The sequence below is a fragment of the Henckelia pumila genome, chromosome 2 (assembly GCF_033568475.1).
Source record: "Henckelia pumila isolate YLH828 chromosome 2, ASM3356847v2, whole genome shotgun sequence".
Classification (NCBI taxonomy): Eukaryota; Viridiplantae; Streptophyta; class Magnoliopsida; order Lamiales; family Gesneriaceae; genus Henckelia; species Henckelia pumila.
This window is the reverse complement of record NC_133121.1, coordinates 169863000-169883350: the sequence shown is the minus strand read 5'-3', so window position 1 is coordinate 169883350 and position 20351 is coordinate 169863000. Positions and strand designations below refer to the sequence as shown.

General features: G+C 33.2%; 1 protein-coding gene across 1 annotated transcript; it reads right to left on the bottom strand.

Annotated features, from left to right (window-relative positions):
- Positions 1-2267: 2267 nt before the first annotated feature.
- Positions 2268-3596, bottom strand: LOC140878938 (epi-neemfruitin B 7-O-acetyltransferse L7AT-like). The gene has a single exon (XM_073282562.1). The coding sequence runs from the start codon at positions 3594-3596 to the stop codon at positions 2268-2270; it is 1329 nt and encodes a 442-aa protein (XP_073138663.1).
- Between the last annotated feature and the right edge of the window lie 16755 nt (positions 3597-20351).

The following is a 20351-nucleotide window of genomic DNA, read 5'->3' as shown; positions in this document are numbered from 1 at the left end:
GAAATATGTTGATGTCATCCATTTTCGCCATGTGAAGAAAACAAATTAAACACTTAAATAAAAATTTAACACACATGTTAAGGAAATAAATTAAACCCAAGGACAATATCGACTATACACAATTAAACTCTTCTTTTTTAAGATATATATTAGAAAATTATTAAATATAACACATTTATTGAGAATAAAAGATAATTTATAACAAATACGTCGACATTTTATTGTCCAAAAAATTCTCCATTCTTGAACCTCGAAATATTTTGATGTCATCCATTTTCGTCATTTGGAGAAAAAAAAATAAACACTTAAATAAAAATTTAACACACACAATAAATCAAATGCAAATCGAAGACTAATTTAAAGCAATAAAATAAACCAAGGAGAATATAGACAATAGTAACAATACACAATTAAACTATCTCATTTTAAGATATATTAGAAGTCTAATTTAAGGCAATAAATTAAACTTAATGAAAATATAAAAATACACAATTAAACTCTTAATTTGTAAGATATATTAGAAAATTATTATATATAACACATAATATTGAAAATATAAGATTAGTCATAACAAATACATCGATGTTTTACTATCCAACAAATTCTCCATTCTTGAACCTCAAAATATGTTGATGTCATACATTTTCATCATTTGGAGAAAACAAATTAAACACTTCAATAAAAATATAACACACACAATAAATCAAATGCAAATTGAAGACTAATTTAAAGAAATAAAATAAACCCAAGGACATTATATACAATACAAAATTAAACTCTTTCTTTTTAAGACATATTAGATTAGATAAAAAAAAATTTAACATACACAATAAATCAAAGGAGTGTTTTATTATACTCCAAAAAATGTCAATAACACTGGCATTCCTTACTTAACTTAATATTAGACAAAATTGATTTTATAATATCATTTCTTAAATAATAAAATATTGCCTTTAAGAAATTTCAGTTACAAAAATTTTGTTTTATATTTCAATTTTCAACAACTAAACTTTTCAAAAATTTTAATATTTTAAAATATTGTCACAATATTTTACTATATAATATATATATATATATATAATATTAGAATTTTAAAATATTTTATTACCAAAATTTAATAAAATTTTGGAATATAAAAGAAAAAATTTCTTAAAATTTAGTATTAAAAAAGATTTTTATAATTTTATATTTTATGATATATCTTCCTGTGATTAATAAAATAATTTTTAATGTAATAAATATTAAAATTATTTTTATCTTATTTATTTTTTTATTTTGAGAAATATTAACACACGGCAAACTAACTTTGATTTGATAACAATATTTTAAAATTAATTTTTTTGTAGCAACTACCTATGTTATAAGATATATTATAATTAATTTATAATTTTAATTTTATAAGTAATAAGAAGAAAAGAAATTAAGAAGAGAAAACTAAAATAATAGATACAAAGAAAAACATAACTATTTCAAAAAGGTGAAACATAAAAACTAAATGGAAAAAAAAAAGTAACGATTTTTTGTGTGTGCCTTTTAAATTTTATGAAAAATTGAAACATAAAAACTAAGTTGAAAATAAAAGTAACGATTTCTTGTGTGTGCCTTTTAAATTTTATGAACTAAGTTAACAATATTTTTGGACAATTAATTAATTTTTAAGATCATTTAAAATTGAAAAAATGAGTTTGCCAAAAATATTTTTGGACAATTAATTTTTAAGATCATTTAAAATTGAAACAATGAGTTTGTCAAAAATAAAAATAATCAATTAAAGGACATCATTGTCAATATAACACACAATAAATGAAAACTAATTTAAAGCAATAAATAAACATAATGACAATATAGACAATACACAATTAAACTCTTCCTTTTTAAGATAAGATAGATCATTTAAAATTGAAAAAATGAGTTTGCCAAAAATATTTTTGGACAATTAATTTTTAAGATCATTTAAAATTGAAACAATGAGTTTGCCAAAAATAAAAATAATCAATTAAAGGACATCATTGTCAATATAACACACAATAAATGAAAACTAATTTAAAGCAATAAATAAACATAAGGACAATATAGACAATACACAATTAAACTCCTCCTTTTTAAGATAAGATAGATAGATAAGATAAATAGATTAGATATGAATGAACTGCATGTGTTCACTTTGGTAATATTTTTCCTTATTCATTGAAACCATGTTCCTTTTTTATCACCCGATTTATTCTTATATCAATTTATATCCTATCGGGTGTGAGTGAGTCGAGTTGTTACATCTTTTTACCGATTTGTAAAGGACTAGGATTAACAAGTACTTCATTCTGCAGATCCTCATTTTCCTCGAATGCCACCACATATTTTTCATCAAGAACCACCCATGCTTCAATCCCATCACCAGATCTTGTATCCACTAAAGTCACAAAATTAGGCAACGTGGATTCCGAACGGCTAGAGGCGAATGGCGATAACCAAATAGGCTTCCCCCAACCAAAATCAACAACATACAAGTCGAACTTATGCCAACTGGTAAACATCAAGTCATTAGCTTTATCCGGAAGCCCTTTTCTTGTCTCTTTAAGATTCTCATAATATCCATTATTCTGCAGAACTTTAACGAACCCGCTGTCGATTTTCATGATGGACCTTTTCACTTCGCTAGCAAGATCTTCGAAAGTTGTATCGTTTGGGTTGATGCATTGTGCGACTGCTAGCCATAAGAAGTTGCCGAAACTCTCGTCTGGTACAGCTGGATCAGCAGCCCTTCTTCTCAAGTTAACAAAATGTGTTAGTGTAAAGGGTCTTTGGAGATTGGATTTATCAGTAAAAACATTCATGTAACATTGCCAAATGAAAGCTGATAGGACCTCAACGCTGGTGGGAAGAGCTGTAAGGGATGCTCTTTTTTTAAGTTTTGCTATAACCGATGCATCGAACAAATATCTCCTTGTCACAAACTTTCCTAAATAGAAATACTTGGAAAAATCATGAGAAAGCAGCTTTGATTGTCTATCCATTGCATGATGTATTGGTGGAAAAAGAGTGTGGCCTGTAAATTTCGGGCATATAATTTCTTCACCAGTAGAACGAGCAGCTGCGGCCCAACCTCGGAGAAAAGTAGAGAGAGTCACTCCATCAGAGACAATGTGTGCAACTACTATACTTATAGCCAATCCACCACATTCAAAACAGTTCACTTGGATGTGAGAAACATGATTCCCGGGCTTTGCCAGAACATGACTTTCAATGGGCAGAAACTTGATAGTCATAAGCAAATCTGGTTGGGTCAGAAAATCTTCAAGATTCCCTCTAACTTTGGCGATGAAAAATGGAACCCCTTCATCATTGCACTCCACAGAGAAATCACAGTTGATTATCCCGGTGAACGGGTGAAAACGAGTTAAGTTTAAAGAAAGCGATTCCTTTAGGACTTGGATTTTTTGGGAAGTATTCGACTCCGGCTCAGGAAGATAATACAGAACTGCATGAAAGAAAATTGGTTCCATGATCTGATCGAAGATCGAAAATTTGTAGAATTTGAGGTGATCAGGTATAGGTGAAGATGGCTTCACCTTTTCTTTTGAAATTATTTCTACTTCCATCGCTTTGGTTTTTTTATGACAAACAAATTAAAGCAGATGAAAATTTGTTATGAAGCTGAAGGTAATTGAATGAACAATTTACTTCCTAAATAAATATATATAGAGTTTTGATCACATGGACAAGCATCATGGTCAACTACGTGAGCAACAACTGACATTAATTTTATATAGAGTTATTTGCATCAAAAACCCCTGTGAAAAATTGAAAATGCACACTTCTCCCCTGTGAAATTTTAATAGGCATCTTCAACCCTAATCTTTTAAAAAATTAGCACACTCGCCCCATCAGAGGAGTGACTGTTATGCACGCGCCCCTCATGCGACTGGGCAAAGATTTTGATATTTTTTTTTTGCACCAAATACCCCTGTGAAATATTAAAAATGCATATTTGACCTATGTGAAAATAATTTTTAAATCTATTCAACCCATAATACACAATATTTATTAAAATCTAATTATATAATATTTAGCAAACACTTTTCGTTTATTAATATTATTTTTAATTTTAAATTTTTTATGATTATATAATTATTTTCAAAAATATATTAATTTTTTTGAGAGATTTAAAAAGTACCAAAATATTAAATCAAAATAATAATTTCATGCATATTACTTTTCAATTTAGGATTATAGATTTTTTAACCAAAATCTAAATTTTTTAAAATTCGTTGCAGAATTTTCATTAAATAATAATGCACAATATTTATTAAGATCTAATTATAAAATATTTTTCAAACATTTTTAATTTTATTTATTTTTATTTTAAATTTATAATTTATAATTAATTTATTTTTAAAAAAATTATTACTTTATCTCGTTATCATTATTTTTATCAAATCACTTCGTGTTTTCAACTTCTCCATTAAACATGATTCATAAATAAGGATTTAAATATCTAAAAATACAAAAATATTGAACCAAATGATAAGTTCATGAATGTTACTTTTTCAAATTAGAATTATATAAGCATGTTAATTTTTTATTATTTATTACAAATTGTGCAATACATATTCTCGAAAAATTTTAATTTTGTTTCAATAATATATAATCCTAAATTAAAAAGAAATATGTTTGAACTTATCGATTTAGTTCAATATTTTGGTACTTGAAATTATTTAAATACTTATTTATGAATGCATGTTTAATGGAAAAGTTAGAAATACGAAGTGAGTTTAATAAAATAATGATAACATTATAAAGTAATAATATTTTTTAGAAAATAATTAATTAATGATAATATATTTAAAATAAAAAATAAAAATTAATAAAACAAAAAATGTTTGCTAAATATTTATAATTGGATTTTATTAAAAATTGTGTATTATGGGTTGAATAGATTTAAAATTTATTTTCACAGGGGTCAAAAATGCATTTTTAATATTTCACAAGGATATTTGGTTGCAAAAAAAATATATCAAAATATTGGCCTAGTCGCAGGAGGGGCGCGTGCGCAACAATCAATCATCTAATGAGGCGAATATGCTAATTTTTTAAAAGGTTAGGGTTCAAGATGCCTATTAAAATTTCACAGGAGAGAAGTGTGCATTTTCAATATTTCACAGGGGTGTTTGGTGCAAATAACTCATTTTATATATATGTATGTATTATATATATATATATATATATATATATATACATATATAGAAGTGATATTTACACTCCAATTTTAGTTAAATAAATTACTTAAAACATTAAATACGTAAAAATATTATAAAACATTAAATACGTAAAAATTTAGAAAACAATATTACAAATATAATTCATTACCTTAATTTATCGTTACTTTTTTTTCGGTTTCTTTTTACCGATTTGTTATTTTTTTTTAACTTTAATATTTTTTTTAGTTTAAATTTTTTTCAACCAAGTGATATTTCATTCTCATATTTTAATATCTTATTCCATGATGATATTTTATAATATATATAAAAAATTAAATTTTAAAGTAAAAGATATTTACATTTTAAAACATAAATAAAAAATTATAAAAATGGTTAATATAATTTTCAGCATATTTTTTTAAAATAAAAAATGGCTATGTCAAATGAATAATGTTCACAATATATTTTATTTAAATTATACAATTTACCTTTAGAAATTTTGTAAAAAACAATAAAAATAATATAAAATTAAAATTTTAATTTTAATTTTTATTTAAATTTGTATTTTATTCAAAAATTTTACAACCTATTAGTTTAAAGTATTTCTGAAAATAATTATTAATAATTTGTAAAACCTGTTAGAGATTTGGGACAAAATATGAAAAATATTATGTAATATTAAAATTGTTTAATTTAAATTTATGTTTTCATGTATACATGATAGAAAATTATGGTAAATGATTGAAAATTTTAAATTGTTAAACGTGAAACATATATTGTATTTACCTTTCCGAAATTAATCAGTTGCATCATTAATATATGGGAAGTGTCATTTACACTCCAATTTTTGTTAAGCACACTCCATTCATTATTTTTGTACTACAAGTTGACTGTATTACCCTTTAATAATTTTAATAAATTCCTCAATATACTCTTATAAATTCCTAAAATAACTTTTCAAAACTTTTAACAACTCAAAATATTATAGTTATATTTGTCAATACTTTTAAATATAGAATACATACAAATTTTAAAAAATTATTGATCAAAATAACGTTCAGCATTATGTTGTATTTCAAATTTTTGAAAAATAAAAAGATAATGTTTCATTCTTATTTTTTAAAAATATTATAATTTTTATTTTAACTTTAAAAATAAAACTTTAGTTGAATCACAATATCTAATGAAAGATATATGGCTACCAATAAAAATGTTCATTTGAAGTTAATATATTTGTATAAAAAACATTCTTGTAACAAAAAAAACGAGTATAAATTGATATGAAATGAGTTATGTCATTGTAGTGTTGCTTTTAATCACTAAAACTAAAATATGTATTACATGTTTCAAATAAATATTCTAAAATAATAAAATATCTTCTTATTTTTTTATCTTAATGTAAATATATGTAAATTTAAATATTATATCAAACACTTTAACTTAGGTAAATCAAATTTTTTTTAACCCGTTAGGTTCATGTATTTTATAAAAAAATATCTAATAACATTTTGTATATGATTCAAAATACTGAGATATAATATAAATAATAGTAACTTTTTAAGACTAAGAAAAGATTTTTTTGTTGTTTTATAATTTTTTTGCGTGTGAAAAAGAACCGATACAGTTTTTTGAGATATTAAAATTTTTGTTGTAACAAATATAAGGATTGGATTTGGTTTTTTAAGGTAAATAGAAATTTTATTGTATAGGAAAGTAATTAATTAGAGGGTAATATTGTCTATAAAATAATTATATTGATAAGTTGGAGTATTATTAACAATTTTTGAAGTGTAAATAACACACCCCTTAAACATATATACTTGAAATAGAATAATGAAGAAAAGGATATCATTATCAATTTATGTCAAAAAACATAAAATTGAAGTGCATTTAAAAAAATATGGAGTGTAAATATCAATGTCATTTATATATATATATATATACATATATATATATATATTTAATATATATATATATAAATATATATATATGTATATATATACACATATATATATATATATTATCTATTGTATATCTATATCTATATCTATAAATATTATTATTATTTCTTTATTTTTTATATTTACAATTTCTGTTTTACTAAAATGAAATTTGAGGTCATATATCAAATAATTTTTCAAAAATTTATATCTCGTGGAAAATTTCCATAATATTTATCCATTAAACGAGTCAATCTGATTCATATCTATAGTAGAAACTAATACTTTTAGCATAAAGTTAATATTTTCTTCAGTTGGATCAGATAGTAGATCCGTCTATCAGATATAGGGGTACGGTGTCAATTCAGGTGATTTGGGTCGGGTTTGGCGAAAATATTATTTTAAAATTTCTCAACCCAAACTCGACTAACCCGACCAATTGAATAAAAATTAAAAACACACAATAATAATAGTAATATTTAATTTAAATATATAGTTACAAAATCTAAACTTAAATATAATTTAAATTGAAAGTATATTTGTAGAAAATTTAAAGTATACGTACAATAAAAAGTAAAAAAAATATATTTTAAAAATAAAAAAAGTAAAAATATATTTTAAAAAATCAAAATTGTACAAAATAAGCATTAAAAAATATCTATTATATCATCATACAATAATTTTTTTCTTCAAATACACAATATATAAAAATAAAGAAAAATATTTCTTAATTTTATATTTTAAAAAAATAAAAAAAACATTTATAGTCATTTCGGGTCAACCCGGGTTGAATCGAACCCGATTAATTTTTTGAGTTAGCTTTCCGGTCAAACCGATTCGACCCGAACCAAAAAACACACAACCCTAACCCATTAATTTTTGCGTTGGCTCATGTCGGGTTGGCGGATTTGTTCTGTATAATTTTGGTTTTTTCAAAATAATTTTTAATTTTTTGTGTTAAGTATAATTTAAATTTTCTACAACTAGACTTTCAAATTTAAATTATAAATAAGCTTAGATTTTTGTTATTATATATTTAAATTAAATATTACAATTATTATTTTATGTTTTAAATATTTATTTAATTATTTTTTAAAAAATAAAAAATAAAATCTGCTTTGTTTAGTCGGGTTCGGTTAATTGATTCGGTTCGGGTTGAGAAATGTTTGAATAAAATTTTCTCTAACCCGATTCGAATTCACACGACTCATCCGAATTAGCACTCCTAAAAAATATTACTTTTTATGTTAGAAATATTAGTTTTCATGGTAGATATGAATTGAATTGACTCGTTTTATGGATAAGATAATGAAACTTTTCACAACAAATCCATTCTTTGAAAAAATTATTTGTCTTTCGAATTAGTGAAACTTAACTGATTGATATGTTTGATGCGTGAGCTCAAATATCATTTTAATAAAATAGGAAATAATTATAAAATAAAAAATCAACAAAAAAATTTAGAAAAAAAAACAGAAAAATGCTGCAGCATGTGCTGTTTGTGCTGGAGTTTTGCAGTACTTTTACAAAACTCAATCACTCAAAATATTATAATTTTTTTTATTTTTCAAATTAGTTTCGGAAAAAATCCAAATTTCTTACTCATGTTTTCAATGATTAATTACTCACGTGCAACGCACGTGCATTTTTCTAGTACGTAAATATGTGTGTGTGTGTGTGTGTGTGTGTATTACTATATTATTATAGTAGAAAATATTTAATCAACTAAATTTCAATTAATTGGTAAAACTTGAGATTCAATTACGATCATATCCTAATTTAATTCCCATAAAAACCAAAATTATTAGAAAAATTAGTCATTTTATATGGTCTCCTATTTTTTTAGTCATTAGATTTTATCTTATTTACGAAAATGACATTTCACTATCTTTGTTTGTATTTTAAATTTTCAGATTAGATAGTTATCATTTTTAAACTTTTCAATATCTAATTCATCATGTAACTTCTAAAAATAACATGATGTAGGACCAAACGCTTGTCGCTTTACAAAAAACTATACTTGGTGGTATCGGTGCAACTCAAATATTTTTAAACTGCACAGTAGCCCAAGCGTCATGTTTCGATCGCTCTAACTAGCAGGGATAATTATTGCATCCCAACAATCTCCCTCCCAGTAACTGCACTCTTTGCAATCAATAAAAATCGAATCCATGACCTTGGCTCTGATACCAATTATAAAACCGAACGTTTGCCGCTTTAACAAAAATTATAGCTGGTGGTAATAGTACAACTCAAATCTTTTTAAACCGCACAGTATTTCAAGCGCCATGGTTCGATCGTTCTACCCAGCAGGGACAATTATTGCACCCCAACACATGAAAATCAATTAACATAAAAATTTTTATGTATATGTATGCATCGCGTGGAAGAGACGTTAGTATTATATGAGTTTTGATACCACGTAACCTAGTGCAGAATTTTCGTGATCATTTTAGTGTTTCATTTTTTATTTGGAAATCACTAAAACTCACTGATGGGTTTTAACGGTAGCTCACGAAAATTTTGCATACTAGAGTGTGTGGTATATATATATATATATATATATATATATATATATATATATATATATATATATATATATATATATTGAAACGACCCTAACTCTATAATTAATAAATAAATATGCGGAATTTTTTTTTATACTTACTAAATAAAATATGTACATATATGCCCATGCATATATGCACAGAATAAAAAGATTTAACAATAAATAAATAAATAAATAACTCAAATAAAAATGCATTCTTTAATAAAATAAATATCTGAGTCAAATATTGAATTAAAATACTGCATAAATAAAATGATTAAAGTTTGCATGCACTGAAAATATTTAAATAAAATATTCCAAACCACAACCACTGAAAATAATTAAAATGTATAACATGCTGAAGTATTCAAAACATGCAATGTGACTCAGACATCTATCACGGTCACGGGGATCACTGCCAGTCTGCTCATACGTCCTCGCCTCCGGTGGGTACTACATCCTCTACGTACTCACCTGCACCATACCAGTGTAGTGAGCCTAGAAGCCCAACATGCTAACATAACAAGGATTTAAAATAATTTAAATCACTTTAATACTAATACATAACATATACATGAATGAGCATGCTTAAAATAACAACATGACATAACATAACTTAAATTAACTTAAATATCATAATCATACATAATACATAAACATTGTTGAGCAAATTATTTTCTAACATCGCATGGTTGTATTCATAGTGTAACCTTAAATCATACATCAAATACTGATCAGCGTGAAAACCAACGTACGTGGCGGTGACGAATCACCTCTTAAATTGGCAGTAAACTGCCCTTCAATAGTTCACATATGGGGACGAATCCCCCTCAAATTGTCACACTACTTCAACTTCCAACATAAAATATTTTCTTTTGCTCAACCTTAAACATTAAATCATGCATAAAATTATTTCATGAATGCATGTACTTAAATAAAATGTGTGTCCTTCATATATATTTAATTTAATTTCATACTATCATATAAATATAAAAATAACTTCCATGCATAAAAATAATTAAATATATATTCAGGACACATGCAATTTCTCATGGGTTGTACTGGACTGCTGGTCCTAACACTCAAGCCCATTTACTTAAATCTGGCCCATTAACACTGAGACTGGCCCAATAACATACTTAAGCCCAATAAAAATTATTCTAAGCCCAATTAAATAATTAAAGCCCATTAAAACATTCAAGGCCCAATAATAACTTAATCTGGCCCAATGGGCCCAAAAGCCCAAAGACTGGCACGCTAATTTTCATGGGCCCTAAAGCCCATAAAAATTAGTGGACTAACTTAATTAAATTAATTAAGCCCAAAAAATAACTTAAGTGAAGCCCATTAATTAAATTAATCTAATTAGCCCAATTAAACTCTTAAATTCATTAATTAACTTAAAATAAAATACTCGAGCCCAACTAACTTAACCCGGACCTGGACCCAACTAACTTAACCCACTTACTACCAGACCCGACTCGGGCCCAAGACCCGACCCGGAACCACCCTGAAACCCTAAACCCGAACCCCCCCTCTTCCCTGCAGCCCGCGGCCGTGAGCAGCAGCCCTCCTAGGGCTGCTGCCGCCATGCTCCGGCCGCCCCTGGCCGGAGCCCCGCCGCCCAGACGTAGCCCACGTCTGGGCGGTTCGAACCATCCCATGGCCCCAGCCCCATGCAGCCTAGACCTCATCACCGAGCCCCCCCTTCTCAAAACCCTAATCTGCACACCAAGGGAGCCCGATCGAACCAGCTCCAATTCTAGGCACTTTTGGCTTGAAACATCCGAGCCAATCGAGCCTAGACTCACCTTATACCTTCTAGGGACCTTGACCAGCAGCCTAGATGCAACCATGGCTAAGAAACATGAGCATGACAATCAAAATCACACTACAAGTCACAAACTTCATGAAAGCCGAAATTTTTTTCTGAAAATTCTTGAAATTTTTTGATGTATACACAATACACACACTATAATATCTGATAGGCACGAAAATAGGGAAAGAATCATGCCTTGCATCGTAGTTTGAAGAGAAAGGAGTGCGTAGAACGATTTCGGGACGACGGGGCGATGACAACCGACTTGGAAGCTTCAAAATCGAGCTATGGAGGCTGAAGAACTCGAAGAACACGATGGAGATGGGGGTGAGAAACTGATGGAGGCGGCTGAGTGATCGGTTGAAGGGTTTGGGTAGGATAGGTTTAGGTTTAAGTTTTTAATTAAAATAGGTTTTAGGATAATTAAAATATATTAATAACGGTTTTTAAATTTAAAATATATAACTTAAAAACTCTAACTAACAATTAAAATCTGATAATAAATTTAAAAATCCCGAAATACATAATTAAGGAAATTTTAAAAATAATTAAAAGTCACTATTTTGGCTTATTTTGAATAAAAACGGACTCCTAAAATTATATAAAATTAAATACTAAAAATATTGAGGAAATAAAACTCAAAATAATATTTTTGGGCTCTAAAAAGACTCATAAAATAATTTGGATAGAAAGTTGTCATCTCGTCCGTCCACGGTCCCGTCAACGCGATAAAATAATTCAAATATCAATAATTCATGAAAAATCACTAATTATGGGTTAAATACTTAAAATAACTTAAATCATGCATAAATAATTTCACATAGTTATTTAACCCATAATCTAAAATTCTAAATAAATAAAATCCCTAATTATGCATGCGAATTTACGTATTTAAAGTACCGGGTGTTACAATTCTCCCCCCCTTAAATTGAATTTCGTCCTCGAAATTAAAGTACTTACCCGAACAACTCCGGGTAGCGAGTCCTCATATCTGCCTCGGTCTTCCAAGTAGCTTCCTCCTCCGAGTGATTCAGCCACTGGACTCTGACCATCAGTATGACACGCGTCCTAAGCCTCCGCTCTTCCCTAGCCAAGATCCGTATAGGCCTCTCCTCAAATGCTAACTCCGGTGTCAACTGAAGAGGCTCAAAATCCAACACATGCGACGGTTTGGAGACATACCTCCGAAGCATGGATACATGGAAAACGTTGTGCACTGCCGCTAGCCCTGGTGGTAGAGCTAAACGGTAGGCCAACGTGCCAACTCTCTCCAAGATCTCGAATGGCCCTATATACCTCGGATTAAGCTTGCCTCTCCGGCCAAATCGCACTACTCCCTTCATAGGTGACACCTTCAGGAATACGTGATCACCTACAGCGAACTCCAAATCTCGTCGTCTGGTATCTGCATAACTCTTCTGACGACTCTGAGCAGTTCTCATCCGATCTCGAATCTGAGTCACAATGTCAGCTGTCTGCTGCACAATCTCAGGACCAAGTAAAATCCTCTCACCAACCTCATCCCAATGCATAGGAGATCTGTATCTCCTCCCATACAATGCTGCATAAGGAGCCATACCTATAGACGACTGAAAACTGTTGTTATAGGTAAACTCCACTAATGGCAGTCTAGTCTCCCACGAGCCCTGAAAATCGATGACACAAGATCTCAGAAGATCCTCGAGAACCTGAATCACTCTCTCAGACTGACCATCTGTCTGGGGATGGAATGCTGTGCTGAACAAAAGTCTAGTCCCCATAGCTGTGTGCAGACTCTTCCAAAACGCGGATGTGAATCTCGGATCTCTGTCTGACACAATTGACACTGGTATGCCATGCAACCTAACAATATCCTTGATGTAAAGCTCTGCATACTGTGTCAATGAGTAAGTAGTCCTCACCGGCAAGAAATGAGCTGACTTGGTGAGTCTATCCACAATCACCCAAATCGCTGTGCAACCTCTGGCACTCCTCGGTAAGCCAACCACAAAGTCCATCGTAATATTCTCCCATTTCCATTCCGGAATAAGAAGAGGTCTAAGAAGTCCTGCTGGACGCTGATGCTCTGCCTTGACTTGCTGACAAGTCAAGCACTCTGACACCACTCTCCCGATGTCTCTCTTCATCCCGGGCCACCAATACACTAGCTGCAAATCTCTGTACATCTTCGTACTTCCGGGGTGAATGGAGTACGGAGATGTGTGAGCCTCTGCTAAAATCTCAGCTCTCAACTGATCGACGTTCGGTACCCACATCCTACCACGGTACTGAACAATACCATCCACCACTGTATACAAGAGGTTACCCCTAGCCTCATCTCTCTGTCTCCATCGCTGCAACTCCTCATCAGTAGACTATCCATCCCTGATCCGATCTCGCAGAACTGGCTGCACCGTCAACACTGACAAGCTCGGTGCATGACCACTCGGATAACACTCCAAGTCAAATCTCTGAATCTCGCTCTGTAGTGGTAACTGTACGGTCAAACATGATACCACTGACGACTTCCGACTCAAAGCATCTGCTACTACATTAGCTTTACCCGGATGGTAGCTAATGTCACAGTCATAATCCTTCACCAACTCCAACCATCTCCGTTGCCTCATGTTCAACTCCTTATGGGTGAAGAAGTACTTGAGGCTCTTGTGATCAGTGAAAATCTTGCACTTCTCGCCATACAGATAGTGCCTCTAGATTTTCAAAGCGAAAACCACTGCTGCTAACTCCAAGTCATGCGTCGGGTAATTCTGCTCATGAACCTTCAGCTGCCTCGACGCATACGCAATAACCTTGCCACACTGCATAAGTACTGTGCCTAAACCCAGCTTAGATGCGTCGATGTACACCACTAACTCCTCGTGAGGTACTGTCACTGCTAACACCGGTGCAGTAGTGAGTGCTTCCTTCAGCTGATCGAAGCTACTCTGACAGTCTGAACTCCAGATAAACTTCGCATTCTTCTTGGTTAAGGAAGTCAAGGGTACTGCAATAGAGGAAAAACCCTTGATGAACTTCCTATAATATCCTGCCAAACCCAAGAAACTGCGAATCTCCGAAGCATTCTTCGGAATACCCCAATTCTGCACTGCCTCAACCTTCGACTTGTCAACTGCAATCCCATCTCTCGAAATAATGTGGCCAAGAAATGCCACCTGCTCGATCCAAAACTCGCACTTGCTGAACTTGGCATACAATCGATGCTCCCTCAAGGTCTGCAAGGCTGTCTGTAGATGCTGTCTATGCTCCTCAATGCTTCTAGAGTAGATCAAGATATCATCAATGAAGACTATGATGAACTGATCTAGATACGGCTGAAAAACTCGGTTCATGAGATCCATGAAAACCGCTGGAGCATTGGTCATCCCAAATGGCATCACTAGGAACTCGTAATGCCCATACCGTGTCCGGAAAGCAGTCTTGGACACATCTGCATCTCTAACACGCAGCTGATGATAACCAGATCGCAGGTCGATCTTGGAGAACACTGAAGCTCCCTGCAACTGAACAAATAAATCCTCTATCCTCGGTAGTGGATACTTGTTCTTCACTGTGACCCTGTTGAGCTCTCGGTAATCGATGCACAATCTCATACTGCCATCCTTCTTCTTCACAAATAACACCGGAGCTCCCCATGGAGAAAAGCTAGGACGAACAAAGCCTTTCTCTAATAACTCCTGAATCTGCTCCTTCAACTCTTTCATCTCGGTAGGAGCAAGTCTGTACGGTGCCTTATAGATAGGCACGGTGTCTGGCACTAAGTCGATGCTGAACTCCACATCTCTCACTGGTGGAATTCCTGCAACATCCTCCGGAAAGACATCCGGAAAGTCACGAACCACCTCTATCTCTGATAATGATCTGCTAGATGGTTCTGAGGTCGTGACAATACTCGCTAGAAACCCCTGGCAACCCCGTCTCAACAACTTCCTCGCCTGAATAAGAGATATCACCCGAGGAAAATCACTGCTCTGAGATGCATGGAAAGTAAACGGGTCGCCTCCTGACGGTTTCACTGACACTGACCTCCGACGAAAATCAATCGAAGCTCCATTGACTGTCAACCAGTCCATACCCAAAATCAAATCAAAACCACTCAATGGAAAAACCACCACATCTGCTCGAATGGCGTGTCCCTGAAGCTCCAACTCCAGTTCTCGAATAACCTTCGAGGTAGAAATAATCTGCCCTGACGGCATAGTAACATCATACCCACTGTCAATAATCTCAGGTGTGATGCCTATCCGCCTGATAAACTCCAGGGAGATAAACGAATGCGTAGCCCCTGAATCTAGCAACGCAAACGTGGAGTTGCCTCAAACTAGAATTCTCCCTGCACGCAGAAAATTCCCAACAATTTCATACCACTACTAAACTTTTCCCCAACAAGTGACTACTAACCCTTAATTCTAATCACAAGTAAACATGCTTCTTATTCTAACATGCAGATAGATAACCCAAAGAACAACAATTCCATAAAGAAAACGAAATTCTTAACTAAAGGAAAAATTATAAAATACTAGGGATAAGATATATCGGTGATCAAGGAGGTGTCTGGGTCTGCCTCCTCTGCCTGCATGACGAACACTCTACCAGCAGTGTTCTTTTTCCTTGGGCAGTTATCTATCTGATGCCCTGGCTCTCTGCAGTGGTAACAAACTCCTGCTCCCAACAGAAAAGGTCCCGAATGCATCTTCTGACACTTCGGGCAAGTAGGAAAACCTATAGCATTAGGGGCCCCGCCCCTCTGCTGCTGCGGCCTCTGCTGCTGCAGCCTTTGCTGCGGATTCGGGCCCTTAGCCGGCCCAGTAAACTGCTTCTTTGCAGGAGGCTGCAAAGATGGTCGCTGATACCCCGACTGAAACTGTCTCTTTCCCTGCTGCTCTCGCTGCATCTCTCTCCTACCCTCCTCTGACCTCAGTTCTCTACTAACTGCCGCCTCATATGTAGCAACGTCCATCATACGTACGTCGTGCTTAATATCCGCTCTCAGTCCCTCCACAAACTGCCTCATCTTCTCCGGTGGACTGTCTGCAATCAGAGGCACAAAATGACAGCCCCTCTCGAACTGGCTCACGTACTCCACCACTGACCTGTCCCCCTGCCGGAGACTCATAAACTCCCGGATCATGCGACTCCTCACATCCTCCGTGAAATACTTGGCGTAGAAGACACGCCTGAACTCCACCCAAGACAGTGTAGGGAGTTGTACTCCCCTGGCAGCACCCTCCCACCAAAGAGCTGCGTCTCCCCTCAACATATACGTCGCACAGTTCACCCTGTCCGCATCTGTGATCCCCATATAAGCAAAGATGGACTCCAAAGAACGAATCCACCCCTCAGCCACCAATGGATCGGTGGTACCAAGGAACTCCTTCGGCCCCTTCTTCTGGAACCGCTCAGCTACGTCCTCCTCATGGGACATTCTGGGACGTGAAGCCTGCTGCTCTAACAGAGCAGTAACTCCGCCATCAAGGTAGCATTGGCCTGCTCCAATGTTGCAAGTGGGTTCTGCGGAGGTGGAGGTGGAGGTGGAGGTGTAGGTGGAGATCCCCCACGTCTGTTCATCGGTCTGGGAGGCATTCTGCACCACCACATATTTCTTTACGTAAATCGCCATGCATAACTAAGTGGTTTAAAAGTAATGCTAACTTAAATCCTTAAAAAAAATAAATCATACTATAAACACTTAAAACTTACAGACCGGTAGCGTGGATTTCTGAGCTCGCATAGCAGTAATGACCCCTCCAAGGACCGTGCTCTGATACCAACTGAAACGACCCTAACTCTATAATTAATAAATAAATATGCGGATTTTTTTTTTTATACTTACTAAATAAAATATGTAGATATATGCCCATACATATATGCACAGAATAAAAAGATTTAACAATAAATAAATAAATAAATAACTCAAATAAAAATGCATTCTTTAATAAAATAAATATCTGAGTCAAATATTGAATTAAAATACTGCATAAATAAAATGATTAAAGTTTGCATGCACTGAAAATATTTAAATAAAATATTCCAAACCACAACCACTGAAAATAATTAAAATGTATAACATGCTGAAGTATTCAAAACATGCAATGTGATCAGACATTTATCACGGTCACGGGGATCACTGCCAGTCTGCTCATACGTCCTCGCCTCCGGTGGGTACTACATCCTCTACGTACTCACCTGCACCATACCAGTGTAGTGAGTCTAGAAGCCCAACATGCTAACATAACAAGGATTTAAAATAATTTAAATCACTTTAATACTAATACATAACATATACATGAATGAGCATGCTTAAAATAACAACATGACATAACATAACTTAAATTAATTTAAATATCATAATCATACATAATACATAAACATTGTTGAGCAAATTATTTTCTAACATCGCATGGTTGTATCCATAGTGTAACCTTAAATCATACATCAAATACTGATCAGCGTGGAAACCAACGTACGTGGCGGTGACGAATCACCTCTTAAATTGGCAATAAACTGCCCTTCAATAGTTCACATATGGGGACGAATCCCCCTCAAATTGTCACACTACTTCAACTTCCAACATAAAATATTTTCTTTTGCTCAACCTTAAACATTAAATCATGCATAAAATTATTTCATGAATGCATGTACTTAAATAAAATGTGTGTCCTTCATATATATTTAATTTAATTTCATACTATCATATAAATATAAAAATAAATTTCATGCATAAAAATAATTAAATATATATTCAGGACACATGCAATTTCTCATGGGTTGTACTGGACTGCTGGTCCTAACACTCAAGCCCATTTACTTAAATCTGGCCCATTAACACTGAGACTGGCCCAATAACATACTTAAGCCCAATAAAAATTATTCTAAGCCCAATTAAATAATTAAAGCCCATTAAAACATTCAAGGCCCAATAATAACTTAATCTGGCCCAATGGGCCCAAAAGCCCAAAGACTGGCCCGCTAATTTTCATGGGCCCTAAAGCCCATAAAAATTAGTGGACTAACTTAATTAAATTAATTAAGCCCAAATAATAACTTAAGTGAAGCCCATTAATTAAATTAATCTAATTAGCCCAATTAAACTCTTAAATTCATTAATTAACTTAAAAATAAAATACCCGAGCCCAACTAACTTAACCCAGACCCAGACCCAACTAACTTAACCCACTTACTACCAGACCCGACTCGAACCCAAGACCCGACCCGGAACCACCCTGAAACCCTAAACCCGAACCCCCCCTCTTCCCTGCAGCCCGCGGCCGTGAGCAGCAGCCCTTCTAGGGCTGCTGCCGCCCTGCTCCGGCCGCCCCTGGCTGGAGCCCCGCCGCCCAGACGTAGCCCACGTTTGGGCGGTTCGAACCATCCCATGGTCCCAGCCCCATGCAGCCTAGAACTCATCATCGAGCCCCCCCTTCTCAAAACCCTAATCTGCACACCAAGGGAGCCCGATCGAACCAGCTCCAATTCTAGGCACTTTTGGCTTGAACCATCCAAGCCAATCGAGCCTAGACTCACCTTATACCTTCTAGGGACCTTGACCAGCATCCTAGACGCAACCATGGCTAAGAAACATGAGCATGACAATCAAAATCACACTACAAGTCACAAACTTCATGAAAGCCAAAATTTTTTTCTGAAAATTCTTGAAAGTTTTTGATGCATACACAATACACACACTATAATATCTGATAGGCACGAAAATAGGGAAAGAATCATGCCTTGCACCGTAGTTTGAAGAGAAAGGAGTGCGTAGAACGATTCCGGGACGACGGGGCCATGACAACCGACTTGGAAGCTTCAAAATCGAGCTATGGAGGCTGAAGAACTCGAAGAACACGATGGAGATGGGGGTGAGAAACTGATGGAGGCGGCTGAGTGATCGGTTGAAGGGTTTGGGTAGGATAGGTTTAGGTTTATGTTTTTAATTAAAATAGGTTTTAGGATAATTAAAATATATTAATAAGGGTTTTTAAATTTAAAATATATAACTTAAAAACTCTAACTAACAATTAAAATCTGATAATAAATTTAAAAATCCCGAAATACATAATTAAGGGAATTTTAAAAATAATTAAAAGTCACTATTTTGGCTTATTTTGAATAAAAATGGACTCCTAAAATTATATAAAATTAAATACTAAAAATATTGAGGAAATAAAACTCAAAATAATATTTTTGGGCTCTAAAAAGACTCATAAAATAATTTGGATAGAAAGTTGTCATCTCGTCCGTCCACGGTCCCGTCAACGCGATAAAATAATTCAAATATCAATAATTCATGAAAAATCACTAATTATGGGTTAAATACTTAAAATAACTTAAATCATGCATAAATAATTTCACATAGTTATTTAACCCATAATCTAAAATTCTAAATAAATAAAATCCCTAATTATGCATGCGAATTTACGTATTAAAAGTACCGGGTGTTGCATATATATATATATATATATATATATATATATATATATATATATACAATTTCGCTATCCTGCCCACTCACCGTGCCTACCTAATGTGCCCACCATGAGGTGGCACTCAACTATTGGATGTGATGAATTGTGCGTCCAATAGTTGAGTGCCACCTCATGGTGGGCACATTAGGTGGACACGGTGGGTGGGCAGAATAGCAAAACTCTATATATATATATATATATATATGTGTGTGTGTGTGTGTGTGTGTGTGTGTGCGCGCGTGTGTTTGTGTAAGTTGGACACTCACCGTGTGGTTAGGTTGCGGTCCTATTCAATGCCGAACAAAGTTAATTATATAATAATAAAACACTAGACATGGCAAATCTCAAACCTACTAATGCATCTTACATACTAATGCATCTACGAAT

Coding starts and splice junctions, on each gene's coding strand:
- LOC140878938 (XM_073282562.1), bottom strand. CDS start 3,596: ATGGAAGTAGAAATAATTTCAAAAGAAAAGGTGAAGCCATCTTCACCT.